General features: G+C 42.6%; 1 protein-coding gene across 1 annotated transcript in view; it reads right to left on the bottom strand.

The window, feature by feature from the left end:
* Nucleotides 1-24343, bottom strand: part of LOC124261110 (actin-interacting protein 1-like) — a 46765-nt gene extending 22422 nt beyond the window's left edge. The window contains 2 exon segments of the mRNA XM_046695427.1: nucleotides 80-201; nucleotides 24212-24343. Coding sequence (XP_046551383.1) covers nucleotides 80-201; nucleotides 24212-24227 — 138 coding nt within the window. The 5' untranslated portion in view covers nucleotides 24228-24343.
* Between the last annotated feature and the right edge of the window lie 3315 nt (nucleotides 24344-27658).

Here is a 27658-nt window from a genome sequence, read left to right as displayed (position 1 = left end):
GGACATGTAAAATTTATCAATGGGGATCCCCTGAATGCCCACTTTTGTAAGTCAAGGTAAAACCCTGTGAATCTCTTACCTCAATATTACGAATGTAAACACTGGTACCGTGACAATAGAGAAAGTTTTTTCCCTTGGGATCTTTTCCCAGAACTATAGGACGACCCCTCTCTGTGCGAGGCAGAGTGGCAAAACAACTTTCTGAAAAAAGGAAGAAAACATACAGTGTCATGCTGGGTCATGGATAAATCACAAAAACATGGATAGAGGAATAAGTATGGTTTTACGCAGCTTTTAGTTTTAGCAATATTCCACCAATATCACGGCGGTGAACACCAGAAATGGGCTTCACACATTGTACCAATGTGGGGAATCAAACCCAGGTCCTCGGCGTGATGACGAGCGAATACTTCAACCACTAGGCTACCGTAACGCCCCACCTGGACAGATGACCGCCTCCGTGGTGTAATGGTTAGAGCGTCCACCCGGAGAGTGCAAGGTCGCTGGTTCGATCCCTTAACCGGCGCCGTAACTCCAAAAAGACGTTAAAATATGGTCTTGTTGGTCCCTGTCTAAAGCTTACATTAATGGGTACAACAAGGACAGGTCGGTCGATCAGTATAATGTGTCTGACCTTATTCATGTTTCACTGCGGTATGGTATCTCAGTGGGCTACACTAGAAACCAGCTTAAGTCTGGGCTAGTACAAGCAGGGAACATACACATACCACGCGACGCTAAGTCAGCCATACGAGTGAACACTTCAACCACTAGGCTAATTTCACCTCACCTCACCTGGACAGATATAGGACTAAACTAAAACTAAAGTGTTGATTTAGACAGTTTTCCTAAAGCGAGTCCACTTAATTTTAATTATGTACGCTCTACACACCAAAGACCCAGGTTCAATGCCTCTGTTCATATCACACATTTTGTTCATAACACAAATTTTGTTCATTCCACAAGTTTTGTTCTAAAGTCGACCTGGATATCCCTCACACTAAGAAATGCAAATAAAAACTAGGTCTATGCCAGTCTCACTCAGAATAGTCTGGAGTAGTTGCTGATTTGAAGCAGTTGATCAAGATATATTATGTACAGTGTTTGCAGTAGGGAAGACAGCATCACGTCTAGTCTCGCAGTCCCTGAAGTGCATTGCCTGAGGTAGTTATTGATCAGTCAGGACAATACCATGGAATTAGGATTCGGAACTTTGTATTTCTATGTCAGATACACGCCAACATGATTCAAAGGCACAGTTGTTACCAATGAAACAAAATGTATAAATCATCGCCAGCACACAAAGGCAGTGATCCAACCACCACGGCTTCCTCAAAAATGGAAGCCAGACAACTGATTTTTAGATCACGTACATTGAGTTCGGAATTCAGTTGAGATAAGACACATGACGACTGTCTTTATGACATCCATGTTTCTTATAAAAAATAATTAGTAAACAACGTTTTATCAGCTTAATAAAGGTACGATATTATATGGATAACAGCTTCTGTATTATATTACAATGTCACGTTTCGGGATAGATTCTTATACCATTGTCAAGCAGGAGTGACTGAAAATGTTAGCACTGAAAGAGTGAGTGAGTGAGCACTGTTTTACGCCGCTTTTTGCAATATTCCAGCAATATCACGGCGGGGGACACCAGAAATGGGCTTCACACTAGCACTGAAAGAAAACAGAAGTCAGTATACAGTTTTACATTTTTACCTTCTAATCCGACCATAATTAGTCTATTTTAATGTTTTCAAGCAGTTTGACTGATTTATTTCTAGAAGTTCCAATCTGTTAACCATAGGGACTGACGTTTCAGTCAAATTGTGAAAGGACTGAATAATCAATACATTATCATATAAATTGACTGGATGAATCAAATTTTACTCGTACATTCCTTCAATGAAAACAACTTGCAAGAACTTTCCAATGATAACATATATGCACTAGAATGATTCTGTTCAATGCTACAACAAATGAGAAAACAAAATGCGAAAACATGTATCACAAATTACACAGACAAAAGTTCTATGCAAAATAACAGGCTGTTACCTTGTTAGAGGAATGCATTCATCAATATCCACATAAAAGAACAATATCCCATACATCTGCAGCTGACAGAAAGCCTTGTTCAATGTCATGTGTCTTTTTACCTATCTAATATTTCATACATCTATCATTTCGGGATAATATGATGGCGTTCATTTCTCAACTGGTCGTGTAAGTTTGTTTCAGATGTATCACCAATGGTGTCAAGCGTCATTTAGACAGAATGAGAATTCTGGATCAGGGTAATCTAAAGCTTCATTTAATAGATGAAGCCTTAGTTGGACCCTTCCCATTACCATCTACTACCCCTCTACAAAGCTTTATTTCACAAATAAGACTTTAGTTGGGGACCCTTACCATTACCTCTACTATAGTGGTATCTTACCTCTATGTCGTGTTGACGGGAGGTAGCATTGTGTCATACGGTATGATTAATAATTCTTCTCTTACAAACCCTCTGCCCGGCCCATCCCTCAAGAAATACAAGGTAGGTTCGCCTGCTTTCATATCAACTTTATCTATGTTGTAAGTTTTGATTGACCATATCGGATCTGTGGCTCGCCACGGCTATCCCTTCGTGTTCCCCGGCTGGTATAGGTACCTCACGAAATTCTATCTGGTATCTGTTTCTCCTTCCCACGCAAAGGAGCGCCGCTCTGCTGCTATCGATTTTAATTTGATAGCGCCTGCCGGCTTTTTACCGGTGAGACGAAGTGACTTCATGGTTGATTGCCGACACCACCTTAGGTAACCTCGTGACCCATTCAGTCGATCGCTTTCCTGGGTTGGTCATCTCTAGCGCATTGGATACCCAAATAAACGCCAGCCAAAGTCCTATTAAATCTCTCTACTATAGCTTGACTGCGATGGGCTCCAACCCGTACACGCCTCACTCAGACTTTGTGCTTAGTCAGCAACTGAGACACAACTCCCATGAACTCCCGACCAGGGTCAACTTGAGCTCTGTTGGCCACGCCAGCGGACTGGCGCTTTGTATATGCTCCATGGCTTGAGCCACCTGATTCGAGTCTTTCGCGGTCAAGGGTTCGGCTTCCTTGTAGCGACTGGCCACATCCACGACTGTTAAGGCATACTTGTACCTCTTGTCGTGGGTAGGAACAGCAGGTCTGCCTGGTGAACGCTATTAGGTATGTTAATACCAAACTTCCTTCTAGGCACATAGCGTGGTGGTGGTAAATATATCTGCCAAAGTGCTTGTTTTTCAAGCCATGTTTTAACCTCCTCCGGGGATACTCGCGCCATTTTAGCCAGCTTATCTACAGCGTTAGCTCCTTTCCAATATCCACGCGGACTGTAGTAAATAGCCTCAAACTTTTTCTGGTTCCGTGACATGTCACTATTTATTTATACCTATGTTCTTGGTTCAATTTTTTCATGCCCAGACGCTGCACGTGTTTATCCCATCAATAGCTATCCAACGCTTGGTATCCATAGGGATAATGATGTTTTATTTATAGTCAGCCCAGATATCCTATGCCCATCACTTCTAAGTGTGTTCATTTTATGTTTAAAGGTACGGGTCTTGAACAGGGCTTCCTTTGAATCTGGCGCGGTTTGATGTGTTGTTTCACCACGCACTTTTTAACACCCTTAGCTTTCCGGATTTCACCATTGTCGGCCTTCAGTATAGAGTACATCTTAGGCCTCAACCCTATGTACTCGGCTATGGGCGTGCCAGCACACTCGCCCTTCATCTTACCTAGGACCTTTTATTCACCGTGCTGTGTATGGTATGGTCCTTGGGGTAGTCGCTGGTGTCGCATAAATCGAGGTGTTTTTTCATGTCATCGCGACACGCCCTCGGTTCGAATCTCCATCAGCAGGGAATCTGTGTCAGTGTATAGCACTTCACACCTGTCGCCGCATTGTTTCTTCAGCTCGTTGTAGTAAAAGTCATACATCAAGTGTTTGGATAAATCGAGGATGCTCATCCCAACGTAAACAGGCCGGTTTAATATTATGTGACTTTTCTTCATGTGTATGGCAGCCAGGTCGTTATCGAATATCTTACTACGGTTGAATGCAGGGTTAGCGATCAGCTTCCTGAGTTTTTCCTCCTCATTCGACCGAACCAGCTTCACGCCCACGCCGCTTTCCTCAGGTTCTCCATCGCCTTACCGAATACCGAAGTTGTTCATGAGCTTATACAAGTTTTTCTCAAAGTCACTGGTGGCCAGCTCGGAGGTCCGCGGTTCATTCTGATGTAAGGCTCCATCCAGGGGCTCTGGTTGAACACTTCAGCACTCTGTGTATTTTGGTCAGTTTCATACCCAACGACAGGTACAGCTGCAGGTTGCGTATAGTGAACTATGTATTTGGTCTTATTCATTAAGTTAGGCACGAAGTTTTCAACGCCGCCACCCGCCTATCTAACAAGTTATGTTGGTATTCAGACATCCAGTTGGGTTAACCCTCATACGCTCGAGCTAGCGGATAGCTGTTGTGTGATTCGTGTAATGCCTTGGGATACTCCAAGTCAACTCGAGGATATAACCTTTGTTCGAATCCGCGCCGATGCTCATAATATCGAAATCGGATGATACCCATTTGAATCCCCTGTTGGTAGATACTGACTCATGGCCCATCCGCACAGGTTATTTGGCCGAGATAGAGAATGTGATTGGTTGGTTTGCTAGGGTCAGAGCCATTCACGTATTGATTATTTGCTTTAGCGTATCGCTTGGTTGCCATGGAGATCCCACCTCGCAAACCTTTCTCAATGAACAGGTGCATGTCATAATCAGTAAGCAATTCCAACTTAACTCCGGGTCTTTTAAGCAAGGCATCCCACGACAGGCCTGGGCTGGTGTAATACCATGCTGGATCTAGTTTATACTGCTTGATACATGTCCTCCTAAATGTCTCAAACACGCCGGGCTAATAGTAGTACATCCATCTTCAAGTACAGATCGTGATAGTCACCCAGGTTTTACAACCAAGTTTATTCCATACATTAATAGCGCACGAGTAATCGCTTCGGATATTTCCGAAGTCTGTCAGATTGCTGTAAAATTCTCTGATGGGAGGTAGTCTGGTCTCGCGAACTTAGTCCAACTATCCATGTACTCATAGGGATACACACCCTTCCTCATAAGCAGAGATCTAGTCTCGGCGCCTGTGTATCGATCGGTGATAGGGAAGGTATCGCTGGTTTTGATCAGGCTGGCTAATGACGACAATAGAAATTGACACGAGTCAATGAACCTAAGTCCGCCTAAGCTGAAAGAGAGATATTTCTCCATGTTGTTGGGGATGCACGCTATATTACCATCGATTTTCGCGATGGCCTGCATGATTAAGTGAGAGTCGCACTCTCTCAAGTTGTGAAAGACAACGGAATGTTTATTGTTTTAGGGTTGATTCTAAGCTTGAGGTTACACTCGCTATGAGCGGCTTCTATACTTACCGGTTATGTGACAGTGATCTCTCACCGAATCACCGCTTCAGTGGTGAGTCACACACGCGACAGTTAATGCTACGGAGTGAGCTAACCTGTCGGCTTGGGTCATACGCATGGGAGCCGCATTCTATGCAACTTTTCCCTAATAATTTCTTCTTCCTCCTTCAAACACTTTAGAAACCTTTCAACCGCTGGCCAGACCCCTGTACACTACGGAGATTTCGCTTTCACCGCCACAACGGATCTACTATGTATCCAAATCCACATGCTTCATGCTCTTGTGTGTTTTGAGTGTGGTTGGGGTATCCCCAACAATATCAACAGGTTTGACCAAGGCTTCAAAGTCGGCGATATGATATAAGGAACAGACATTTGGTGCTTGTGGTTGTAGAATTTTAGGATATTGTCACCTTCCTCGGCATGTCGATGCGCGATAGCCGCCTGTCCCACACCTTGACAATACTCCTGGTGGATTCTAATAAATCAGCTCGGCTGAAACCGCGGCAGACATCGTGATACAAAAGTGTTTTTCCCATTGTGTTTCAACTGGTCGCGGCAACAACCGATTGAAATGTTTTATCCACGTAGTGATACTTTTCACCTCGCTGGATCATGAATATATTGATAACACGCTTCCTTCCCACCAACGAGCTGAGCCTGTGTATTATTGTTGTGTCGCCTTCGTGGTCCAAAGACATTTATAGCTAGATTATTCTGTTTTTCTACTTTAGTGATCTGAGATATGGTGGTTGGTTCATCTATACCATCCCAGTTGAGTCCATCGCCTTGGGGATAACTAGAAGGCCTGTTGAATTAGTGTCAGCTGGAAACAAGGCTGATCTGATAGCTAATCTCAAGCAATCGCTTCCTCTATTCTTAACATTGACTATGGCCTTTTTTTCTTATAGTATGGAGGCAAGTCTAGGTATGACCCACTTTGAACGGCACGAAGTTAGCTATGTCTAGATAGACAATATCGATTTTATCTACAGCCCACCCGATCCCAAGTGTGTGTAGCGCTCTAGGTATTCCTGTATCTGCTGAAAACTAGTATCGATCGATGTGTTTATAGTCTCTATCTGGGTCACGACCTCTTGTACACCTCGAAGTAAGGCTGAACGCACTCGTAACATCCCCCACGCTCTTTTTCGAAAGTGTCATTTTAATTGTGATTTGAAATTTGATACTTCCAAGACTGGCTAGTTCCTGTTTTATTTTATCATCTATCAGGGGCTTAATATCTGAGACATCTATATTCCTATCAACGCCAAGATGCGCCAGCCTCTTAAATACTTACCTATTAGCGCTTCAGTGCTGCATTTAACTGTATAGTATTCATAATTGCGCATACACCTAAGGAATTAATGTCTAATTGGGCCGCCAGAATGTAAAAATCATATATCCTCTCCGCCACACCCCAATGAACTATTTTAGATGGGTTGTTTCGATCCAGTGCTCACACTGTTTGATATAGTATTCCTTGAAGTTTAGCAGGTATTCGATATACTTGTAAAACAATCTATCTGGTGTTGAGTCGATGTTCCCCACACATATATTAAGGGACGACTAGTATACTTAACACCATCTTTAATCCATACCATTTTCAATATTACCTGAAATCTGAAGTTCAGTTTATCTTTGAGTATGTTTTTACCTGAGATTCTATGTCTTCACTGGGATCAAGTTCCACAAACATATCTATACGTAAGTGTGTAATAATCTCTAATTGGGGTCTATCTTGAGAAATCGCCACGCTCTTTTATGTAGGCCTTTTATTCTCGTAGATGAGGTGATGTCTGACTACGTTAGCCCCGCGTGAGCTTTACATAAACAATAGTGTCCTTTGACTCCTATACCACACACAGAACACGAGTAGTTGGGACTTCCCATGTGGGAATAACAGTACCCATGAGTACCGTGATACCCTACCACAGGTCTCGGTCTTCCCATAAGTATGTATTCACATCTATACATGTTAACATATTTATATGTGTATTAGTCTAATTGCTTCACAACCAAAGCAGTCGCCGCTATACCCAGCTTATGAAGGTCAGTTCACGGTCCATTTGTCCCTTTGATGGTGTGTAGTACTGAGCGAAAGTGTTGGCTTCTGTAGTGGCTCCAATCGCTTACCAGTTAATAAGTAGTATTGTCTCGCCAAGGCCGCCGACATCGTGGAATGTTTGAACGGCATGGTTTTCACGCCTGAGTTGTTCGTTAATGTAATCGATCCGCTGGAGGCGCTTGTTTAGCGCACTCGCCTGTGCTATTTGTAAGTTCTCAATAGCTTAGATCGTACCGCCTCTCTCCGCCTGTATTTCAGCCGCTGCGGTGACTCTCGTGAGTTTAGAGAAGAGGAAATTACTCCCCGAAAATGCCAGGGCATTCACTAACGCACCACCGACCATCATAGCAATCGTAGCCATCCTTATATTTATTTCATAATATCTTCAGGTATTATTCCTTGTTTTACTAGGATGTCTTTGTGGCCATCGCCATACCAAGGTTCATTATTAGCATACCCATATCCTGAAGGTTGAAATCTAGCTTGATAGTTGGTTGTTTAAGCACCATTTTGGTCAACCGAAGCGTATCCTACGGCTAGACTGGCTACCACGGTGGCGTGGTATGCGCCGCTGACTAACGCTTTTCCCTCAGACATTATGTATATGATATAAATATATTAAATTATAACATGATATGCGGGTTGACCTCTAATTGTGGGGAGGGTTTCCTCCCTGGGATCCCTGTGTCGTATATAACCACGTAGATAGCCACGCAGCAGTTGGGCGCATACAACCAACAAGAGTCGCCCGGTGAGTCACCCTGATAATTTTATGTTGGTTACACCACCGCTTTTTACCGCAGCTACTCTCTTAGGATTCTTCTGCCTGGTGACTGTGGGAGGGTTCACAGTCACCTGTGAGGGGGTCTCCTCCAGTTGGGGTGGGGTCTCCTCTGAAGGGTCTCCTCCTTTGGGGTCTCCTGTGCAGCATCCATCTATACTATTATTATTATTTTTCCTCTCAAATTGACAATGCTTTGTTGCGGATAATCGCCGCCGCCACCGGGCTAACAACATACCGTATTTGTGGTACAGCTCGCAGCTAATAGAGCTCAAGGCGGTTCGATAAAAGGGTCTTTCTCTAAGTCTTCCCACAGGTAAAGTCGACGCCCGGGGATGGGAAGGAAGTATGACGCAATACCAGTGTATATCTGGGTCATAGCCGATCCTATTGTCTTTGTCATCTCTGCACCTAGTCTAGTCTCAGATTTAGCGCACAGTTTATCGATTTCTTCGGGCTGACATTTTGTGAATTTTATCCGAGTGTACTCCCTAAAGTAATGTTTGGCTTTGCCACCAACAGCCAACGCCACCAGTTTTTCTCGCTTATCATCATCCACCTGTATTTGGGGTACCAACAGTTGCTCTAGCAACTCCTCACACTCCATCCTATAATATGATAAGTAAGTTTTAGTTTTAACAATATAATATACGCATATAAGTTTAAAACACAGAGAAATGAAAGTTAAGTTGCACACGATTTGCAGCACTTCAAATACCATAACTATAACTAAATGCTAAGTATTTATACTAAGCATTGCTAAGCTTTTTGCTAAGCATTGCTAAAATTTACTAAGCATTGCTAAGCATTGCTAAGCTAAAACACACTATAGGCTACTGGTTGGTCTGTCTTGAGCACTCCAGCTTAGCGCGGTTTAGTTTCAGCTAGCTGTTTCTTCACCCGCTCCTCGCTTCTAATTTGCTCATCACATCGTTTCTCTCAAACACTCTTCGAACGTAATCCCTGTCCTTGCAGTGAAATAAGGCAACCCATCGCCTGCTCCCTGAGGTCTTTCAACACCGAAGTTGAACTTCTGCGTTAGCACCCAGACGCTGTGCTTTATGCGGTCGGCCTGAAAATGCCAGGTACGATAGCATATCTCTTTTTGTTATCTCGCGATAGCTGCAGTCGCCCAGTATGAACAACGCCGACTTCTTTAAATTTCATATGGTAAGCTTTTAACCAGTCCTGTAGACGTGGCCCCGGATCGACTCTGTGTACGCCAGGGTCCGGCCATAACCCAAGGTCTTTCCGTAACGCTTTTATTCATGCTCAGAGTAGGACACATGATAACGATGTGGTCGAACACATCCCTGTAGTACCCTCCAACATATCCAACACGAAAACGGTCTTCCCACAGCCAGTCTGCCCGCGACACTATGGCGCAGTGTGGGTCGCGGGGGCGGGCAAATCAGTAAATGGCTTGCACGAATCTCCCATTGTCTATATTAAGTTAAGTTGGCGATCCATAATAACGCATAGATATAATTTCAACTTGCCAGCGGGTTGAGCCTTCTTGGTAATCTGGATAGTAATTCCTTCGCTACCATTGTCTATTCTACGGCCGCTACCGTAGTTTATCGCCATCCGTGGATCGCGATGTCCAACCACAGCTGCACTTGTTAGTTAAGTATTCACCGATTTGCACGGAGGATAGGTCCAGGTCTTTGGCTATATATGGATGTTTGCTCGGCAGCTTTTTATCTCATCCCACTGCTGGTACGCGACGCATACCATGACTAAACAGCTGGTTGGGCACCGATGGTCACTTCCACCTTTTCGATCTCGGGTTGAAAACTTCGCTGTCCCTCCGAACGGTTCGTGAATCCTCCACGGGACGCACCAGGATGCCTTTCATCGATCGCTACCGCACGCTCAGGTTGATATTCCACACAGTGTCGCTCTTATCCCGCGACGATGGATCTATGCCTCAGCATAACGATCGTACAGGATGGCTACATTACCCGAAAGTACTGGTTTCGAACCTGCCTTGCCAGCTCTGGTTAGTGACCATGTCGAACTCCAGAGAGATGTTGTCTATGGTATAACTGGCCTCATCGCCGCTCGGGCGACGCACTACTTTACTGTAGTCGTTAAACGGAGCTCAGATTCAAGCCTATCACCCAGCTGCTTGGTAAAACGGGCGCTGTTCCGTGAGCAACTCAAGTCGAAGCGCACGCAGAACCGGGTTCCCGTGACGCTTGAGCGATGGCCTTTTCACCGTCCGATAGCTTGTCTAACTGGTCTGCCGCGGAAGGCATACCCAACGCGCCGATCTGGTCGATTTATTGATACCTTGGTACACGCCATTGACGCGTTTCTCCTCGCTTCCAGAGGTCCTTGTAGCAGTGAAAGACGCCGCTATCGCCGATACTCAGCACCTCGCTACCGTGATCTTGATGGTGGTTTTCTTGATAATGGCTCGACCTACGCTCCGCGCACTAGCTCGCTTGTCGCTGTCGGAGGTCAACGCGGATGTTGAACGCCAGTCTAACAGTGCCTGGTACAATGAGGTCATTCGCCAAGGTTTGGAAATCTAACCAGCAGCGCTTTGATTCTGGTCTATCTTGCTGGGATTGTTGGTGATGGTCACCGACTGACGACGGCTTTGACACCTAGTGGCTCTCTCGATCTTCTGAAAGGATCTAGTTTTCTACCGCATATTGTTATATAAATGAAATATATAAGTTTTAATACTAAATAATGGCTGAAGGCGGTCATGAAGAAATACCTATGGATGATATGTGGGATGATAGTGCCCTAACATTCGAGGATGATGAAACCTCATTCTCGCAAGGCAACGAACTCGTGAAGCAGGGCCAACGGTTTTACGATGGTTTAAAAGAGGATAGAAATTACGAGAGCCGGGGCAGAATATTCCAAGTTTTTGTCGATGGCAAGGGCACGCCATGCATTGAGGGCTCACCCAGAGATCGATCTCATGAATAAGCGCACTAGAGAACCGCTTTGCTTTATCAACACTCGCAGTCGCCATGGAGGTGACTTTATTCGCGCGATGAACTAGGCTTCATAGATTACGGGGCGACGGCCTAAAGCCCTTCCCCTTCAAGATCTGCAAGACATCAGGGCTTTACATCGGATCAAGACATGACTGATAACATTGAAAAGCTGTTGGCCACCTACCATGACAAACCCTTACCCGGATTCGAATTTACCGCCTGAACTGCGGGGCTGGACATGGCCATGCAAACCATTCGCGGCCATCTCGTGAACAACACGGCCAAACTGGACGCGATAGACGACCTATATCGCCCATGAAAAGGTCAAACTCGGTGAAACGGAGGACGAAGTCTCTGAAAGCCACCATCGAGGAACGAATACGTAATTTGAAGAGGAAAGGAAGACCCGCTGGAAACGCATCCTCCTTCCGAGACCAGCTTCGATCCCAGGTCAGCCGTGGTAGCGGAAACCGCTGATCGAGCCCTCCACCAAGACACCACGTTAGCTGACAGGATCCGAATCCTGTTCCGTGAACAAGGCATCACCATCGCCAGCATTCTGACTGCATTGGGCTTCATCATATCTACCCTGGTGGTGTCACTTAGTGGGGGTACCCCCACACCCCCAAGTGGTGGCACAGGTGGTGTCAAAGAGTGGATTAAAAAACTAGGGGAAACTCTAGCTAAACTGGCTGGTAAGGTCACCAAGCCCTACCCGCATCCTGGGTAGCATCGCCTCGTGGTTGCTGAGTGTTTTGGCTAAAACTGCTACGTGGCTCAGTCAAAACTTGTGGGCAGCTATCGCCGCCGTAGCTGGTTTGGTGTACGAAGCGGCTAAGAAATTTTAACCAAATAATACCTAAAGCCACCCCACCAACCACCATTGCTGTTTTATTATCGATGTGCTGCTGATTGATTGTGGGGCCACCTCCACAGGTGGTGTTGGTTGAACCCTAGACTCCGGTGGTGACGCCACTATACCCATTTCACCGGTCGTGGATGGTGGGACGTGTGGGATGTTGACATCTAGGTTGACGCTTCAACTTTTTGGTCCGCCGTGGCTACAATTATTTTGTTGTTGTAGCCCACCACTTTCTTTATTCTCAGTTGCATATCGCCGAGCCATGTACAGTCCCACGCCGAACACGTAGTCGACTTTCGACCTGGCATATTCCAACACGCCTTGGTAGCGCTTTGATGGCACTCGGTAGATCAACTGGAGCATTGATAGCATCCTCTATGTTGACAACTAACTGTTTCTGAGCCGCCGTAAGCAGTCCCCTTTACCAAGGATGTTGGAACGCGTTTGCATCTGGCGCACCCAACAGCCCACACGCACGTTCGAATCGAGTCGTTCAACCTGATTACCCCGGCACGAGTATACCCTTTCGATTCCAACATGAATTTTTTCCAGTCACCCCCCTGCTCGAACCTCCAAACTCGGTAATCCTTGCTGTCGTCGAATGCCATATAACGGTCATCCCACTCGTTTGTTGTGATAGGATATGACTTGTATCCCCAATCTTGCAACTTCTCGCTGGCTTCCACGAGAGGCATGTTGTGAACAATAGGAATACCCAATCCGTGGTTCGGTCCCGGCAAACGCCAATCCGCTTTAGTGTCGATTCGAATTCGCTGCAAATACGCTCAGAGGCCCGCCTATCGTACTGGTTGTTTACTGCATTCCACGCTTTTTCCTGTGAGAGGGGCGCTGATCTCTTTGAGGATACGCGCCTGACCTGGTAGTACGCGGAAACGTGAACACAGATTGACTCAGCGGTCCACGCCGAAAGTGTCGGATACACCACACCCGCTGTAGCGCACCACACGGCGGTTGAGTTGATTCTGCCAGAACTGCATCGGGTTGTTGAACCAAGCTGCACTATCTTAACGCTAGTCACCGAAAACTTATACTTATCGAATACATCTATGAACTGGGCGCCGAAATACAATCCATCAGCGACCACGATCTTCATGTTTTAAAACTATTATATAATGAGTTTATATAACATGTACATAACACTCCCAGGAATAACGAGCGGGCGAGGCCGCTCAGCTGACGACGCCGATCGATAACACGCCGGGTCAACTCGGAAGTAGCACTGTGCGATATAACCTACCTACCACGATGGACTAACATCAACGCTAGCAACAATAAACTGTTCGTGAGGTGGCTTAGCAACAAGATAATTGATGGTTACTACAGCGCAGTGCTCTCTAAGCGATGAGGTATTCAAACCATTGGGAGCCGAACTCAAGATGAACGACTCAAACGGCACAGTGGTGTTAATCAACAACGGAAGAAACTCCTTGAGGCTCGGTCGACCACTGGCGAGGACACTCGGTATACAGCCTGAAGAGATAAAACCAACGACTACCGCCACAGGCACGAAATTACCCGACCTAGTACCGTACCGAGCTGTGCATTCATCTCAACCAGGTTAGCACAACGGACAACATTCAAGGAGGCCACCCTTCAACTATACTGAGAGCCGTGCGGGTTAAAACGGAGAAATACAACGACGGTAGAACCGAGTCGCTTTCAACGTGGCAATATAAGAGGTTAACCCAGGACAACATCCCTGAGCTGATAATATCGGTGTTAGATATAAATCATAATCTCGTGAATATAGGATACCTCAGCGTAACGCTGCACATAAAATGACCAGCGCACAAGGCCCCGGATGAAGTTGAAAAATGCACCAATGTGGGGATCTCCGACTCGGGACACACGCGGATTCGACGACCCTCGAGTAGATGGTAAAGTGTACTTTGCAACTTAAAACAGCATTTATAAACGCGTTGAAGTTTCCGTGGTACTAGCAACCTAAGTGATATAGTAGATACCTCAAGAGCGCAGTCAACACTAAGTACACCCTTGTCACCACCGGGATGATAACTGGATGATATACCCATACGGGGCAAACTGTTCGACTTAACCGATGTTGAGAGCACTACCGTCGCCCAAAACAAACCATATACGCTCGTTTTCACCGATGATGACAAGTGGGTGTTATTACCGGGTAAAGTCGACTGGTTTCTCAATATTAGGCTCGGCTCCCCCTAATGCGGTTTACGGATAACAAAGACAACCACCTAAACAAAGTCGCGGAACAACGGAACCCTGCTCGTGGCTTACATCCCGACTCAGAGACGAAGCGTGAAGTCATCAGCCCACTCGCCAGTATGGCAGCCCACATGCTATCGAAAGTAAAGCGGGATGCAAAAACGGTATTGCAGTTGGTGTCTGAATTCAAGGTGTGGTCAGGATCCTGGAGAGTCTACCGCTTAACTCAACACTGGTCATCCAAGTCTACCTAGGGGAACCATCGCGGAATGATGTAGAGATCGTGGAAGGGGTCAAACTCCGTGGGGAAACAACAACAGTATCACGTTTGCAACGTTTACGTGCGGGTGGGTGTCGACTCCAAAACCAGTCTGCAGGGTGTCACCGTGGTCGTGGAAGACACTATATCACTAACCAAGATCTTCCTACCCGACAACATACACTTCATGGGGGTGAAGTGCACCCCTGAACTATTATCAGAAAACCAGTTGGAAATTATATCGTAATAGTATTATAGCAATGTCTTGGATTCGCCCCAACACTACTATTAACGACTTAGGGGACACGGAGGGATTCGATCAGCCTGGTGAGGAAGACACCTTGTACGTCCTGCACTTCAAAAACAACGTGTATAGGCGGGTGTCGTTATCGGATTTTAAAGAGCCTGAATGGTTAGTCAACTTAACCCTCACCTCACCTTATATCTCCTTGAAACAAAATAATACTATCTCCGAGATTAGGAACAACGGTATGATTATAGGATCGCTAGTTCGAATCTAGTGTACAAGTCGTACCAATACCAGACCACTCGGGCAACATGTTAGCTTCCAGTGGGAAAGTAAAGACAGAGATAAAATTACTCAATTACCAAGAGGTTTTTAGAAATGTGCTGAAAACTTTACATTTATCATAGACGCCTATCTCGGAGATACACCTGGTGAGTATCTTTACATTATAGATGATATGATTATACGCTGGGAAGACAGGGCTAGTAACCAACGTTGTTGTATTATTAAGGTATCGGAAACGACCCTGTACCAAGTCTTGATGGGGTTCGCCTCCTTAATGGGAGTAGAGCTGAGACCCCGCTTTTACACGACGCTAATCTAAGTATTGTCGGCTTTAAGTACATTAATCAAAGGTTAAATGAAACCCAATTAAAATATATTATGGGGTTGAGCTATATCCCTGAACACTAGTTGGAAATTATATCGTAATAGTATTATAGCAATGTCTTGGCTTCACCCCAACACTACGCTTAACGATCTAGGGGACACGGATGGGTTCGATCAGCCTGGTGAGGAAGACACCTTATACATCCTGCACTTCAAAGACAACGTGTATAGACGGGTGTCGTTATCGGATTTTAAAGAGCCTAAATGGATAGTCAACTTAACCCTCACCTCACCTTATATCTCTTTTTCGTAGTGGTGGGTCTATCACTAGGATATCACCGAAATTAAGAACAGTGGTATATTGCTCGGGGGTTTCAACCTCAGGGTTCTCAACCTATAAGAGTTTCCCGAATCCCAGGCCATATGGAATACATGTTAGATACACCCGGGATTGGAGCAGAGTTAACACCCACTGACCCACTATCTAATATATCTATACGTCCAGGCTCCACATTAATCATAAAACTCTTTTTAAAAGACTAATGATATGTGCTTCCAATATGGGGTATTTTACGGGGTTATAATAGACTTATCTATTGGTTCATTTAATGGCCACCATTGTAGTATCGTCATACGGCGGGACTCGGTCCACGGAGGGTTGCTGCCCCCCTTAATAAACCCCTCTATACTTCGTATAGAACAAAAGTTACCTATTGAATTTCCCTATATTACCCTAACCAAGAACATAGGCCTTATAAACCTCAGGTATGTTGACCAACTATTAACTGATGCCCAATTAAAATATCTTTTGTAATATATATTATAGGATGGGACTGTACCCAGGCATAGATGAAGTAGTGAAGACCCTGGAAACCGTAGACGGGTTTCGCTTGAGACAGTTATGTGATGTAAGACGTCAACTAGAACAAGACCGTGACAAGCGTAAATCTCTATATAAAAAATACCATAGAGCTTTCAATGCCGTGGACGGGGCTGACACTGCCCTGATGGCAACTAGCATGGGCCTAGGGGTGGCAGGTGTTGGGTTGTTAGACAACCATCGTGGCCGCACCCATAGTGTTGGGTATTGAAATAACGGCTGGGGTGTCAGGGTTGGCTGGATTGGTATTTAAATTTGTATCCCGCAGACTGCATCGTAAGGCGTTGAAACACGATGAAATTAGAATTCTAGCTGAAGCGAAGTTAAACACAATAGATGATCATATTTCCACCGCGCTCACAGACTCTAAAATCTCGGAGGAGGAGTTTCGTTTGGTGCTATCAGAAATCACAAAATATAACAAAATGAAACAAGATATTCAGTCCAAGTCCCGTAAAAGTACTACTATTAGCGAAGCCGAGAAAAAAAAGTACATAGAACAGGGAGTACAAAAAGCCCACCAAGCCTTTATTACAAACACCAAAGAAATCATAGGCGATTCACGTTAAACTGTTTCGTTGAGGTCAATGTGACATAGATAAAGTTAACTTGTACTATTTAATGGATGGTCCCGGCAGAGGATTTGTGAGAGAAGAATTATTAATCATACCGTATGACACAATGCTACCTCCCGTCAACACGGCATAGAGACAAGATACCACTATAGTAGAGGTAATGGTAAGGGTCCCCAACTAAAGTCTTATTTGTGAAATAAAGCTTTGTAGAGGGGTAGTAGATGGTAATGGGAAGGGTCCAACTAAGGCTTCATCTATTAAATGAAGCTTTAGATTACCCTGATCCAGAATTCTCATTCTGTCTACTACAAATGAACATGCCTCTGTACACACTATATCATTCTTTCTGCTGGCATGCTGACCTTTGCATTTACACGATGTCAGTTCAACCAATCCACGGGAGCAGGATCTCAACACATAGAATAGGGATAAGCTGACCATCACAAATGCTCCAAGCATGGTCAACTGGTGAAGGAATGTTCATGATTGGTTGCAGAGACTGTTTCCAAAACATGGACTTCAATGTGATGTTTGGGACTGTTGGATGTTGGTGGGAGGTTTTCATTCAATATCTTGTGTCATCTACAAACATCACTGGATTATTTGGTACATACATAGAACTTACAAACTTGCCACAAGATGTAATGAGTGTTTCTTGAAGATCTAGATTGTCACCCAATTGTGTCAATGTTTGTTGGTGATTTTCAGAGGACTTCTGTAAGTTAATTCCCCATGTCGAACGCTTCTACACGCTCTCTAAAATTGGACGGAGTAATAACGCATTTTAAAATGAGATTGCCATACTAAGAACGGAATTGCCATACTACTTAACGGAATCAGCGCTTCAATCTTACTGGTACGTAAAGCGGACGAGTGCAGTCCGCATCAATTGCAATACGCTTGTACACAGTTTCCAACTGGTCCATCCCATTTGCAGAACTCTACTGAACTCTAGTTAGTCGCTATTCCAATCAATTATGTTCAAAAGAAAATGAATTGTTCTGGAAGAAGCTTGTAGTAGAAGGTTTTAACAGTTTGCAATGGGTTCTCATCACGCTCTACTCGTAAGTATGTTTATGTAGTTTCTCATGCAGTTCTTACTTTGTCAACTCTGTGTGCATTACGATATGACAAGGTAGGGTATATATACATCGCTTTTAACATGGTCGCCATTTGGGATTGAGTTTCTATGAACAAGTTTGCAGTTGTCAAAATATTGAATGCTGGTTTCCTGCAATTTTTATCGGACTGACTGACTGACTGAGTTTAGTTTTACGCTTTTAGCAATATTCCAGCAATATCAATGCGCGGGGACACCAGAAATGGGCTTCACACATTGTGCCCATGTGGGGAATCGAACTCAGCCGGGCGGATCGAGCCAACGCTTTAACCACTAGGCTACCCCCCGCCCCATTTTTATCGGAAGCAGAGCAAGAGTACAAGGAGTTGGTAGAGCAAGAAAGAAGGAAAACACAAGAACTTGTTGGGTGAGGAACTGGCTTAAACCTGAGAGGTGAATAGTTGTGGGACATTATCATCAACTGATGGACGAGCTCCCGCTTTGATGATCATGAGTCCTTCTACAATGTCTTGAGAATCACCCCACCCATGTTTGATGAACTTCTTGAACACATTGACCTCTTTAAAAATTAGTTTTCCACCCTTCTTCTTCCTTGGAGGCATGGTGATGTCAATGTTTCCACCTTGAAACTGAGAACGGAATAAGAATGGGCAGGGTATTTATACAAATCGAACCAGGAAGTGATTGCTATTACGACTGCACGCACTAGAAACGGAGGAGAAAGTAGTGAGAATGGGAAGAAGTGCCTGAAAATGAGTTGGTTTAGTTAAGAATGAGTTAGAACGGGTTGTGCTTGTTAAGAACGAGATAGGTCTAGTTCAGAAGGGATATAAAGTGACTAAGGACGGACTGGACTGCTTTGAAAACGTTGTCCACACGAGGTGAACGGGCAATTTTACCCACTCTAAACGTAACACCAACTGTCTGGGAATGGGGTAAAGAGGAGACAGACGTGACTGAGAACTGTTTATGATCAAACTAGCATTGTAATTTATACAAAAGTTACACGCTCTATCCCGCTCGAGCTCACTTTACAATTATTGTTTGACGAAGTCAGGACATCCTAAGAACTACCTTGGTGTGACTCGGCTTTACCCACAGGTAGCATGGCTGGATCAACAGAACACCATCGTTTCGTTCATAAATACTACAAGACTAGACTTGTTGACTGCTGATGTGTTTGTCCCATTGTCTTGGCATTGGTTTGTTTTGCCAACAATCTTGACTTCTACGCCGCATGGCTTATCCTCTTTGATTTGCTCCCCTACTTTGATTGACTCTCGCCTATGCATACCTGTCCCAAACAACATCAACTCTAATGTAGTCTGTTCGATTCAGAATTGAAGTGAAGTTGTCCCAATGCATATCAGCCAAGTCTCCAAATCTGGAAGCAGTTCCCTTTCTGAACATTTGCAATTTTGCCATTCCATCAACTATATGAACTGGCAACATTCTCGCTTCTGCTAGTATAAGCAGCTTAAGGACCAAAAACTTCCTTTTCATGTTCAATTAACAAACCGCTTTTGATGTTCTTTCTTAATTTTTCCATCTGAATGAGCCATTGTAAAATGAACACTAGAAATGTCCATGTTCACATCAAGGCTGATGACAAATCCATTCAATCTTCCAAATAAATTATGTCTGTGAACATTGAAAGTGAAGTTGTTGTCCCAAAGGATATGATTCACAGCCTCTTGCATGTTAAACAGATTGGGGCAGAGCAAAGGGATAACTTCATAAGTAGTCGATTGAACTCTTCCAGGACAAACTTGTGGTCACCTTTACATCGACTGAACCTGAAAACCTATTCTACATTGATTCCCAAAAAGGCTGTAAAGCCCAGGGGTGAGAAGCTTCACACAACAAATGGATGACAAGTTGGATGTTCAAGAAACACTCATTACATCTTGTGGCCAGATTGTGAGTTCTATACATGTACCAAAAAAATCCAGTGATTATATGTCTGTAGATGACACAAGATACTCAATGGAAACCTCCTACCAACATCCAACAATCTAAAACATCACACTGAACGAGTAAACTACCAAGTCCATGTTTGGAAACAGTCTCTGCAACCAATCATGAACATTCCTTCACCAGTTGACCATGCTTGGAGCATTTGTGATGGTCAGCTTATCCCTATTCTATGTGTTGAGATCCTGCTCCCCGTGGATTGGTTGAACTGACATCGTGTAAATGCAAAAGGTCAGCATGCCAGCAGAAAGAATGATATAGTGTGTACAGAGGCATGTTCATTTGTATGGCAGATGATTGTTGCCCGAACATCTTCGACTTGTTGCCAGTAGATGACTCCGATTCTGACATGAGTGAGTTTAGTTTCACACCGCACTAAGCAATAGTCCAACTATATGGCGGCAGTCTGTGAATAATCGTGTCTGGACCAGACAATCCAGGGATCAACAGCATGAACATCAATCTGCGCAATTGGGATACGATGACATGTGTCAACCCAGTCAGCGAGCCTGACCACCCGATCCCGTTAGTCACCTCCAACGACAAGCATGGGTTATTGAAGATCAATTCTAACCCGGATCTTTACAGGTCCGATTCTGACATGAAGTAACATATGAAATGAAAGAAAGTGAAAAGGAGGGTTAATTGCAAGCTTATGGATGCATCAAATGTGATTAAGAGTTATCTGATAGAACAATTTGAATACATACAACCAAAGCTTAAACGTAGTTATCGGTCATGAAGCATAGTTTTCAAACACTTCTGGATAATGTTATTTCATCAAATATTTTAGGAGTGTGAAGCTTTGATTGACAATATCATTGAAATTTAGCTCTATTCCTAAACTGTATTAAACATTAGACACCAAATGAGTTGTTTGGATTTCATATCAGTACAAATTTAGTCCTCCACTAAGTATATGAAGTTAAACTACAATGGCGGCCATTTAGGCGGCCATTTTGAATTCTGGGTAATATATAAAAATTCCTAATAATATGCTGTCACTCTAGAAGTAAAGAGAAAACAAAAAACAACTTGTTTTAGTAACAAAAATAATGTTAACTACCATTAAATAAATCACCATCACACATTTCCATGAAAAGTCGGAGAATCGCTAAAATACCCCTGTCTCAAAGAATAAGCTGTAAAACATTCAATTAACACGATATTATCATACAAAATAACTTGTTTTGTGCCCAAGTCATCACTCTAGGAGAAACAAGTGTCAAAAAACATCAAAAGTATCAACTTTGGATGTAAATGGAAACATTCGGTGTTCATTTTTATGTAAATTTAAGTACCGAGAAGGCAAAACATATTTACAAAACAAAATGGCGGGCCAAAATGGCGGCCATTTTGATTTTTTTTTCAAAACAAAATTATGTCAAATAATTTCTACATCCTTTAGCAGTACACAGAAGTCAAAATGAAAGGGGTCAGATTAATAGTAAAAAAACTATTAATGATTAACTTTTATGTGTTGTCGGACAGCAAACCAAATGTGACGAAAATGCTCGGAGACCCCCACCTCATATAATGGCCTGTAAAAAAAAACTGATACCACAATCTGAGAGTATTACAGGCCTTTTCATGAGCCCAAGACATCATACTAACTGAAAATAGTCTCAAACCAAATCAGTACTGGGGAGGCTACGAAATCCTATTTCTAGGCACCTTTTGAGATTCTCCTCCTGGACTACATTGTCAGTTGAGACAGCAGACAAGACAGCTGTTTTTATGACATCCACGTGTTTTTTAAAAAACGATTTAGTAAACAATGAGAAATCAATCAACGTTTTATCAGCAAAATGATCCCTTTTCGTAATAGCAGGGGAAAATGGGATTTAGTTTACATCCTCAAATAGATCTTAAAATTTATTTTGAATAATATATTGTCACTGAAATGACATAGTTACATAACATGATTAGGCAAAAAAATATATATGTCTGTTTCCTATTACACGCTTTTTAAAAGTAGGATAGGTGGGTCGGTTTTATCCTTTTTTTAGCAGTACCACGGGGCACCTGAGAATGTCTTCAAGGATACCATATCATGTTGTCACAATGTCTTGTGATGAAATATTGATAGATTTCTATATCAAATCATTATTTATGTTATTTATTTGCAGGTTTTGTCAGTGAGAGCCCATTATGCCAATTCAATGCAATCCATTTTAGCCTTACATACACTGAAAAACATGAAAATATCATACTCGATTTGGAAGAAAATGATGAGTTGAAATGCACTCCAGTCATGATTTTGACTTGGTTGAAAAAAGATTTAGGACATATTTGGGGGGGGGGAGGGGCTTATCATGCTGTTGGTCAGTACAGCGGCTCATTGTGCTGGTTTTCTCAAATAAAGTACTGATCAATGAGTGAGTGAGTTTAGTTTTACCCGCACTCAGCAATATTCCAGCTATATGGTGGTGGTCTGTAAATAACATCATGAGCATCGATCTGCGCAATTGGGAATCGATGACATGTGTCAACCAAGTCAGCGAGCCTGACCACCCAATCCCGTTAGTCGCCTCTTACGACAAGCATGGGTTACTGAAGATCAATATTCTAACCCGGACCTTCACGGGTAGTACATGATCAGAGTTGAGAAAGACTGGTAGTTAAAGCTACACGAATTCACTCTTCATTGTCGCTCTCTGCTGTTTCCTCTGATGGCTGAACTACATTGACTGTTGTATCAGCTACACATTTCCTAATTGACCATAAAATATTTCAGTTACATCGTTTACTTCAAAAGTTTATAACTTTCCAATATAACTGTTTGTCCTCATGCTTTGTACGATACCCCCTTTGGAAGTTTATGTACAGTATATTTTCTCCACTAGTTTATCAGAGTAAACATATTAGTGTAAAGTGATGAAATTTACAATTTGCACCATTTTCTTACAAATAATACTATTAATCTCAATCTGCATACTTAGTCTGTAATGTATATCCTCATTGTCTGCACGTAGAGCTGTATTTGATTCATGAGGAAAGTGTTGGTCAAACAGTAGAGTAAACCTTGTTTGTTTTTAGTAACCAGATACATTCAATGGGTACAAGAATTAGATTAGCCAAAGATTAGTGACACTATGCCATTAGTAACAAACATGTCCATCTATTCCACAAGGCCTCATATTGCAAGTACAGGTTGCAGAAGACCAGTTTAAACTCAGAATCCACTCAAGTGAGTTGTGCTTTGAACAACATTCAAGTTCTAAGACGGCATGTCTCATACGGGAGAATAGCCCTGGGTAGTCTGGAACACTTTACCGGTAAGACTTCCGCCCGTATCCCCCCAATATTTTAACAATGAGGAAAATTTTCTTTGAGTGGCATTTTTAGAAGTAGAATATGTCTTTCGGTATGTTCAGATACAATTAAAGAAATATGTTAAAACTCATCCTTATCAGATGAGGAGTATATATTCAGGTGATATAAGTTGACAAGAATGAAATTTAAGGGGGGATACGTGAGGAAGTCTTTCCGGAAAATGTCAGGTCATTTGTTTCTTAAGTGGTCAATGCACGTGTCCTCTGTCAATCTGATGCACTGAAAGGTGGGGCCGAAGTAAGTAAGCGGATTACCTTATTACATCAGGCAGTACATCTGTAGACATATATTTCCATACCATTTTATCAATGTACCATTTTTTTTCTATTTTACAAAAGGTTAGTTACATAGTGTATAGTGCTAGATATTTAAAGTAACACGTGACACAGAAAAATCTTCATTTCATGAGTTGGTCTGAAATCTCACACCAGGGGCAGACAACTCTTTGGCCACGTTTAGATTTAAATAACAGCAACGAAATATCTAAAATATTATCAAATAAACAATAACATCTATCACCTTTCGTGTAGAAAGAAAATGTTAGAAATAAGCTGTTGATATTGGCCTTACGAAGGTCCAACATAACGCGCACCTGCACCTATACCCTAGTATATTGTCTGAAGTTCCTAAAAATCCACACGTCCAATTCGCGTTATTTTTCAAGAAATGAATTGAACATGTGTCAGGAAAACGGTTTTATCGTCAAAGGGACAAGATGTTAAGGATAATAATGACTGCAGTTCAAATATCAAGTGCGGTCCGTTTAAAAAGCACAGACTTGATATCAGTGAAGATTGAGCCGTGGAGGAGGCGTGTAGTTGTCCTCCAGATATTTCTGAAAAAGCATATCAATGGACATGTTTTCTATGGCATAACAAACTTCAGCACTTTTACTCACTCAGAGAAGCGGACATGTTGCTTATTGCTCTTCAATCTGACAGCAGGTATATGGTATATCACAAACTTTAACTCTCTTCCGTGTTTTCGACCGGTGTGCTCCCGGAAGTGAGTCAAAAGCGTTCGAACGATGTATGCGCATGCTCAGCGTACGGCTTTACCATATATGGTTGTCGCCCAGGTGAGCGCGCCATTTCAGATCAAATATTGTCCCTGTTAGGATATATTTATTTTTAATGTTGATCACGTTGTTGTGATTGCACACAGCTGATCACAGGTTTCCATTCTGTCCTTGATTAATCTGTCGGCTGAGGAGATCGTCGAAGAATGCCTTAGGGTCGCTAAATAAAGTTTATTCAGCTCCGCTGGAATTGAGCTTATGGCGACGTAAAATGCCTGAAATCGTCCAAGCTTACAAGGCATAATGTGGTCGGAATTCGTATTAAATGCTATGTTTATCAATCTTCTTTTATTTCGGTTCAGTTTGTTGAAATATTTACCAATCTTAAACAAATTACACATCGTCAAAATATGACCATATTTTATAATAATAGATCTATATTTATTTCAGAAACAATTAGTTCAGTCGATCAATGAAAGAAAGATGGTTTCATCATTGATTAGTTAGGCCGTGCAAGGATACTCTACAACCTTATATAGTCTCCCTGGTCCGTGTTAGGCATAGTTGAAATATTGGCATGTGACGAATTCCTGTGTAAAGTTATATGACTTTCACAATGGCCTATTACATACATAGCTATAAATGGCAATGATGGATCAACCGAGTATTGATGGGGGTGGGTAGGGGAGGGAGGTCACATGCGTCAAGATTCGCAGCATATGGGTTAGCCCCAAATGTGACTTCAATTTATCCTGAAAGTGAGTGATATAGCCAAAACATAGAGACCCAAACCCAACACGCTTACTGAACATGTGAAATCTTTATACGAAATTAGTTCAAAAGAGAGAAACAATTGGGGCAGGCTTGCCGTTCAGCAAAGGTATTAAATATCTATTTATACTCTATTCACGCAGATTGTACAACAGTGTTTGTAAGAAATGATCTAACCAGTAGAAGGCACGCACCTAACAACCCAATGAATTCCCGTTCGCATATGAAATTATATAGAATTCAATCGAACCCGGTCATGATCAACCCATACCCACAAACCCATCAGCTGCTGAAGATCAGAGAGAACACACGAAACACTATATACGCTCTTCACCGAAAGATATTACCTGTGGAGACAAACATACAATTTGTAGTTCTAATACTTAGCAAACATGTGTGAAGGGCAAGGTGTAAATGGGCCCTGTTGTCCGAACACCTATTAAACTTTTAATTATCTATCTATCTGTAGTTCTAATATTGTTTTGTCAAATAGTAATTACGTGAGTGAGTATGGTTTTACGCTGCTTTTAGCAATATTCATGCAATATCACGGCGGGGAACACCAGAAATGAGCTTCCCACATTGTGCCCATGTGGGGAATCGAACTCGGGTCTTCGGCGTGACAAGCGAACGCTTTTACCACTAGGCTACCCCACCGCCCGTTTTGTCAAATACGTTATTCGAAGTTTTAATTTTCTTAATAATAATCAACAACAATTATGTCTGTTGTATTGGATGGATATGTTCATGGTACAGAGAATAATCGCATACACACATGAATACACTCACGCAATCACTCACTTATGCAATCAATCAATCAATCAATCAATCACATGATCAATCATTTGTACACACACACGTTATGTTTATAGTTTTAAACAGGACTTGAATATATAAAGAATCCAGTACAGCCTTGCGCCAAGGTACTGAATGCTAAGCCCATAGATGTATGGTAATTCTATCTATTAGAGAGGCAAATCTAGATAAAGGGACAGTCTAAGGACGCCAGTCTGTTATTTTTTTTTATTTATTTTTTTTTAGAAATGATCGTTTAAACTATTAATTATTACCTCAGAGACTTGTGCAAGTCGGTGTAATAAAGAGAGTTAGATAAAGGGACAGTCTCAGGACGCCAGTCTGTTAATATTTTCTTTTAGAAATTATCATTTAAACTATTAATTATTACCTCAGAGACTTGTGCAAGTCGGGTGTAATACATTTCGAATATGTTTGGAGTAAATTCCTGTGTTCACTCAGACGCCAAATACCATGAAGCACTGACATACAGTGGAATACAATAGTTTGTTTTCTGTGTCAGCGAAGTCACGCGATTTAGGCATACCAAAACAAGCGTCAGTCAGTACGCGTCCTTATATGGAGCAATAATGTTCAGGACAGAGTAATTCGCCTTGTGGCGTCCAATTAAATCATTTGCTTTTGTTATGTAAGTGTATTATGCCAGATCTGCGGGTATATAAACTTATTATTGTGGGTATTATAGACTATTATAAGTAATTAAAGGACTAGACCTAAGTTAGATTAGATAAGCCAATATTTGCAGCTATGAACGTTGTAGAAAAGGCATCTCTACAACAACAACAAAAAGTCAAGACTTTATGGTACGTCAGGCTGACCAGATAATGGCGGGATGGAGGGCACCGTGTTCTTTGGCTCCCAGTCGTTGCGTTCATGGATTTGAAATTGAAGTAAAAGGTTAAAAATGAGGACTGTTTGTGACCGTTAGTCTGTCTCACAGTCCCTGGACCACATTATTTTCCATACTTCCTCGCCCTCCCAGCAAAGCCCTAAATAAAGCAAGTCTAGATGTCATCATGTTCAAACTCCCAACTCACCGGGGCTCCTTTTTAATGGGTTATTTGTTACCATCAAAATTATATATATATTCAGGGACAAAGCGTTAATCTCTCTCTTACTCTCTCCCTCTCTCTCTCTCTCTGTGTTGGATATCCTGTGACCTGTATGTGTTGGTTAACGCATCTTTGTGTTTCGGTCACCTAGCAACATTGTTCACCCTATATATAAATATTGACACGGCCCACAAGTGATTCATTGGCGGATTTGAAAATGACTTAAGACCACATTGAAGATTGTTTTTGCGTTGGCGGATCAGGGGGGACACTGTGTCTTCCACAGAAACGTTTGCTCTTCAAAACACTCAGGTCATTTATTAATCTCACAAACTTATCATTCCAGATTTTCATAAAACACCGGAAAAGGGCTAACCAATATATTTCAAATAGAGCTCACAATTTAACATAATTATGTTTATAGTAACATGAGTAATGCGAGTGTCTTGGATTGTGCTTGGATTATTAGAACGTTTTTGAAGTCTTTCTTTTCAGAATGAATACAAGTGTTTCTTGAGTTTCTGTATTAAACTGAAATATTCATGAAATGTGGGTATATATAAACAGGGAGACCAAAGACTGCTGTAGATTATTCCTGATATAAATAGTGAAATCTGTTCAGTTTATATCATCATTTCTTCTGTAATGAGTATAAATACACGTACATACTTATCGAAGACTAATATCA

Source organism: Haliotis rubra, unplaced genomic scaffold, assembly GCF_003918875.1.
Source record: "Haliotis rubra isolate DU_JTF1 unplaced genomic scaffold, ASM391887v1 Scf79, whole genome shotgun sequence".
NCBI lineage: Eukaryota > Metazoa > Mollusca > Gastropoda > Lepetellida > Haliotidae > Haliotis > Haliotis rubra.
The sequence above is the reverse complement of the archived record's forward strand: the minus strand, read 5'-3'. Positions and strand labels throughout refer to the sequence as shown.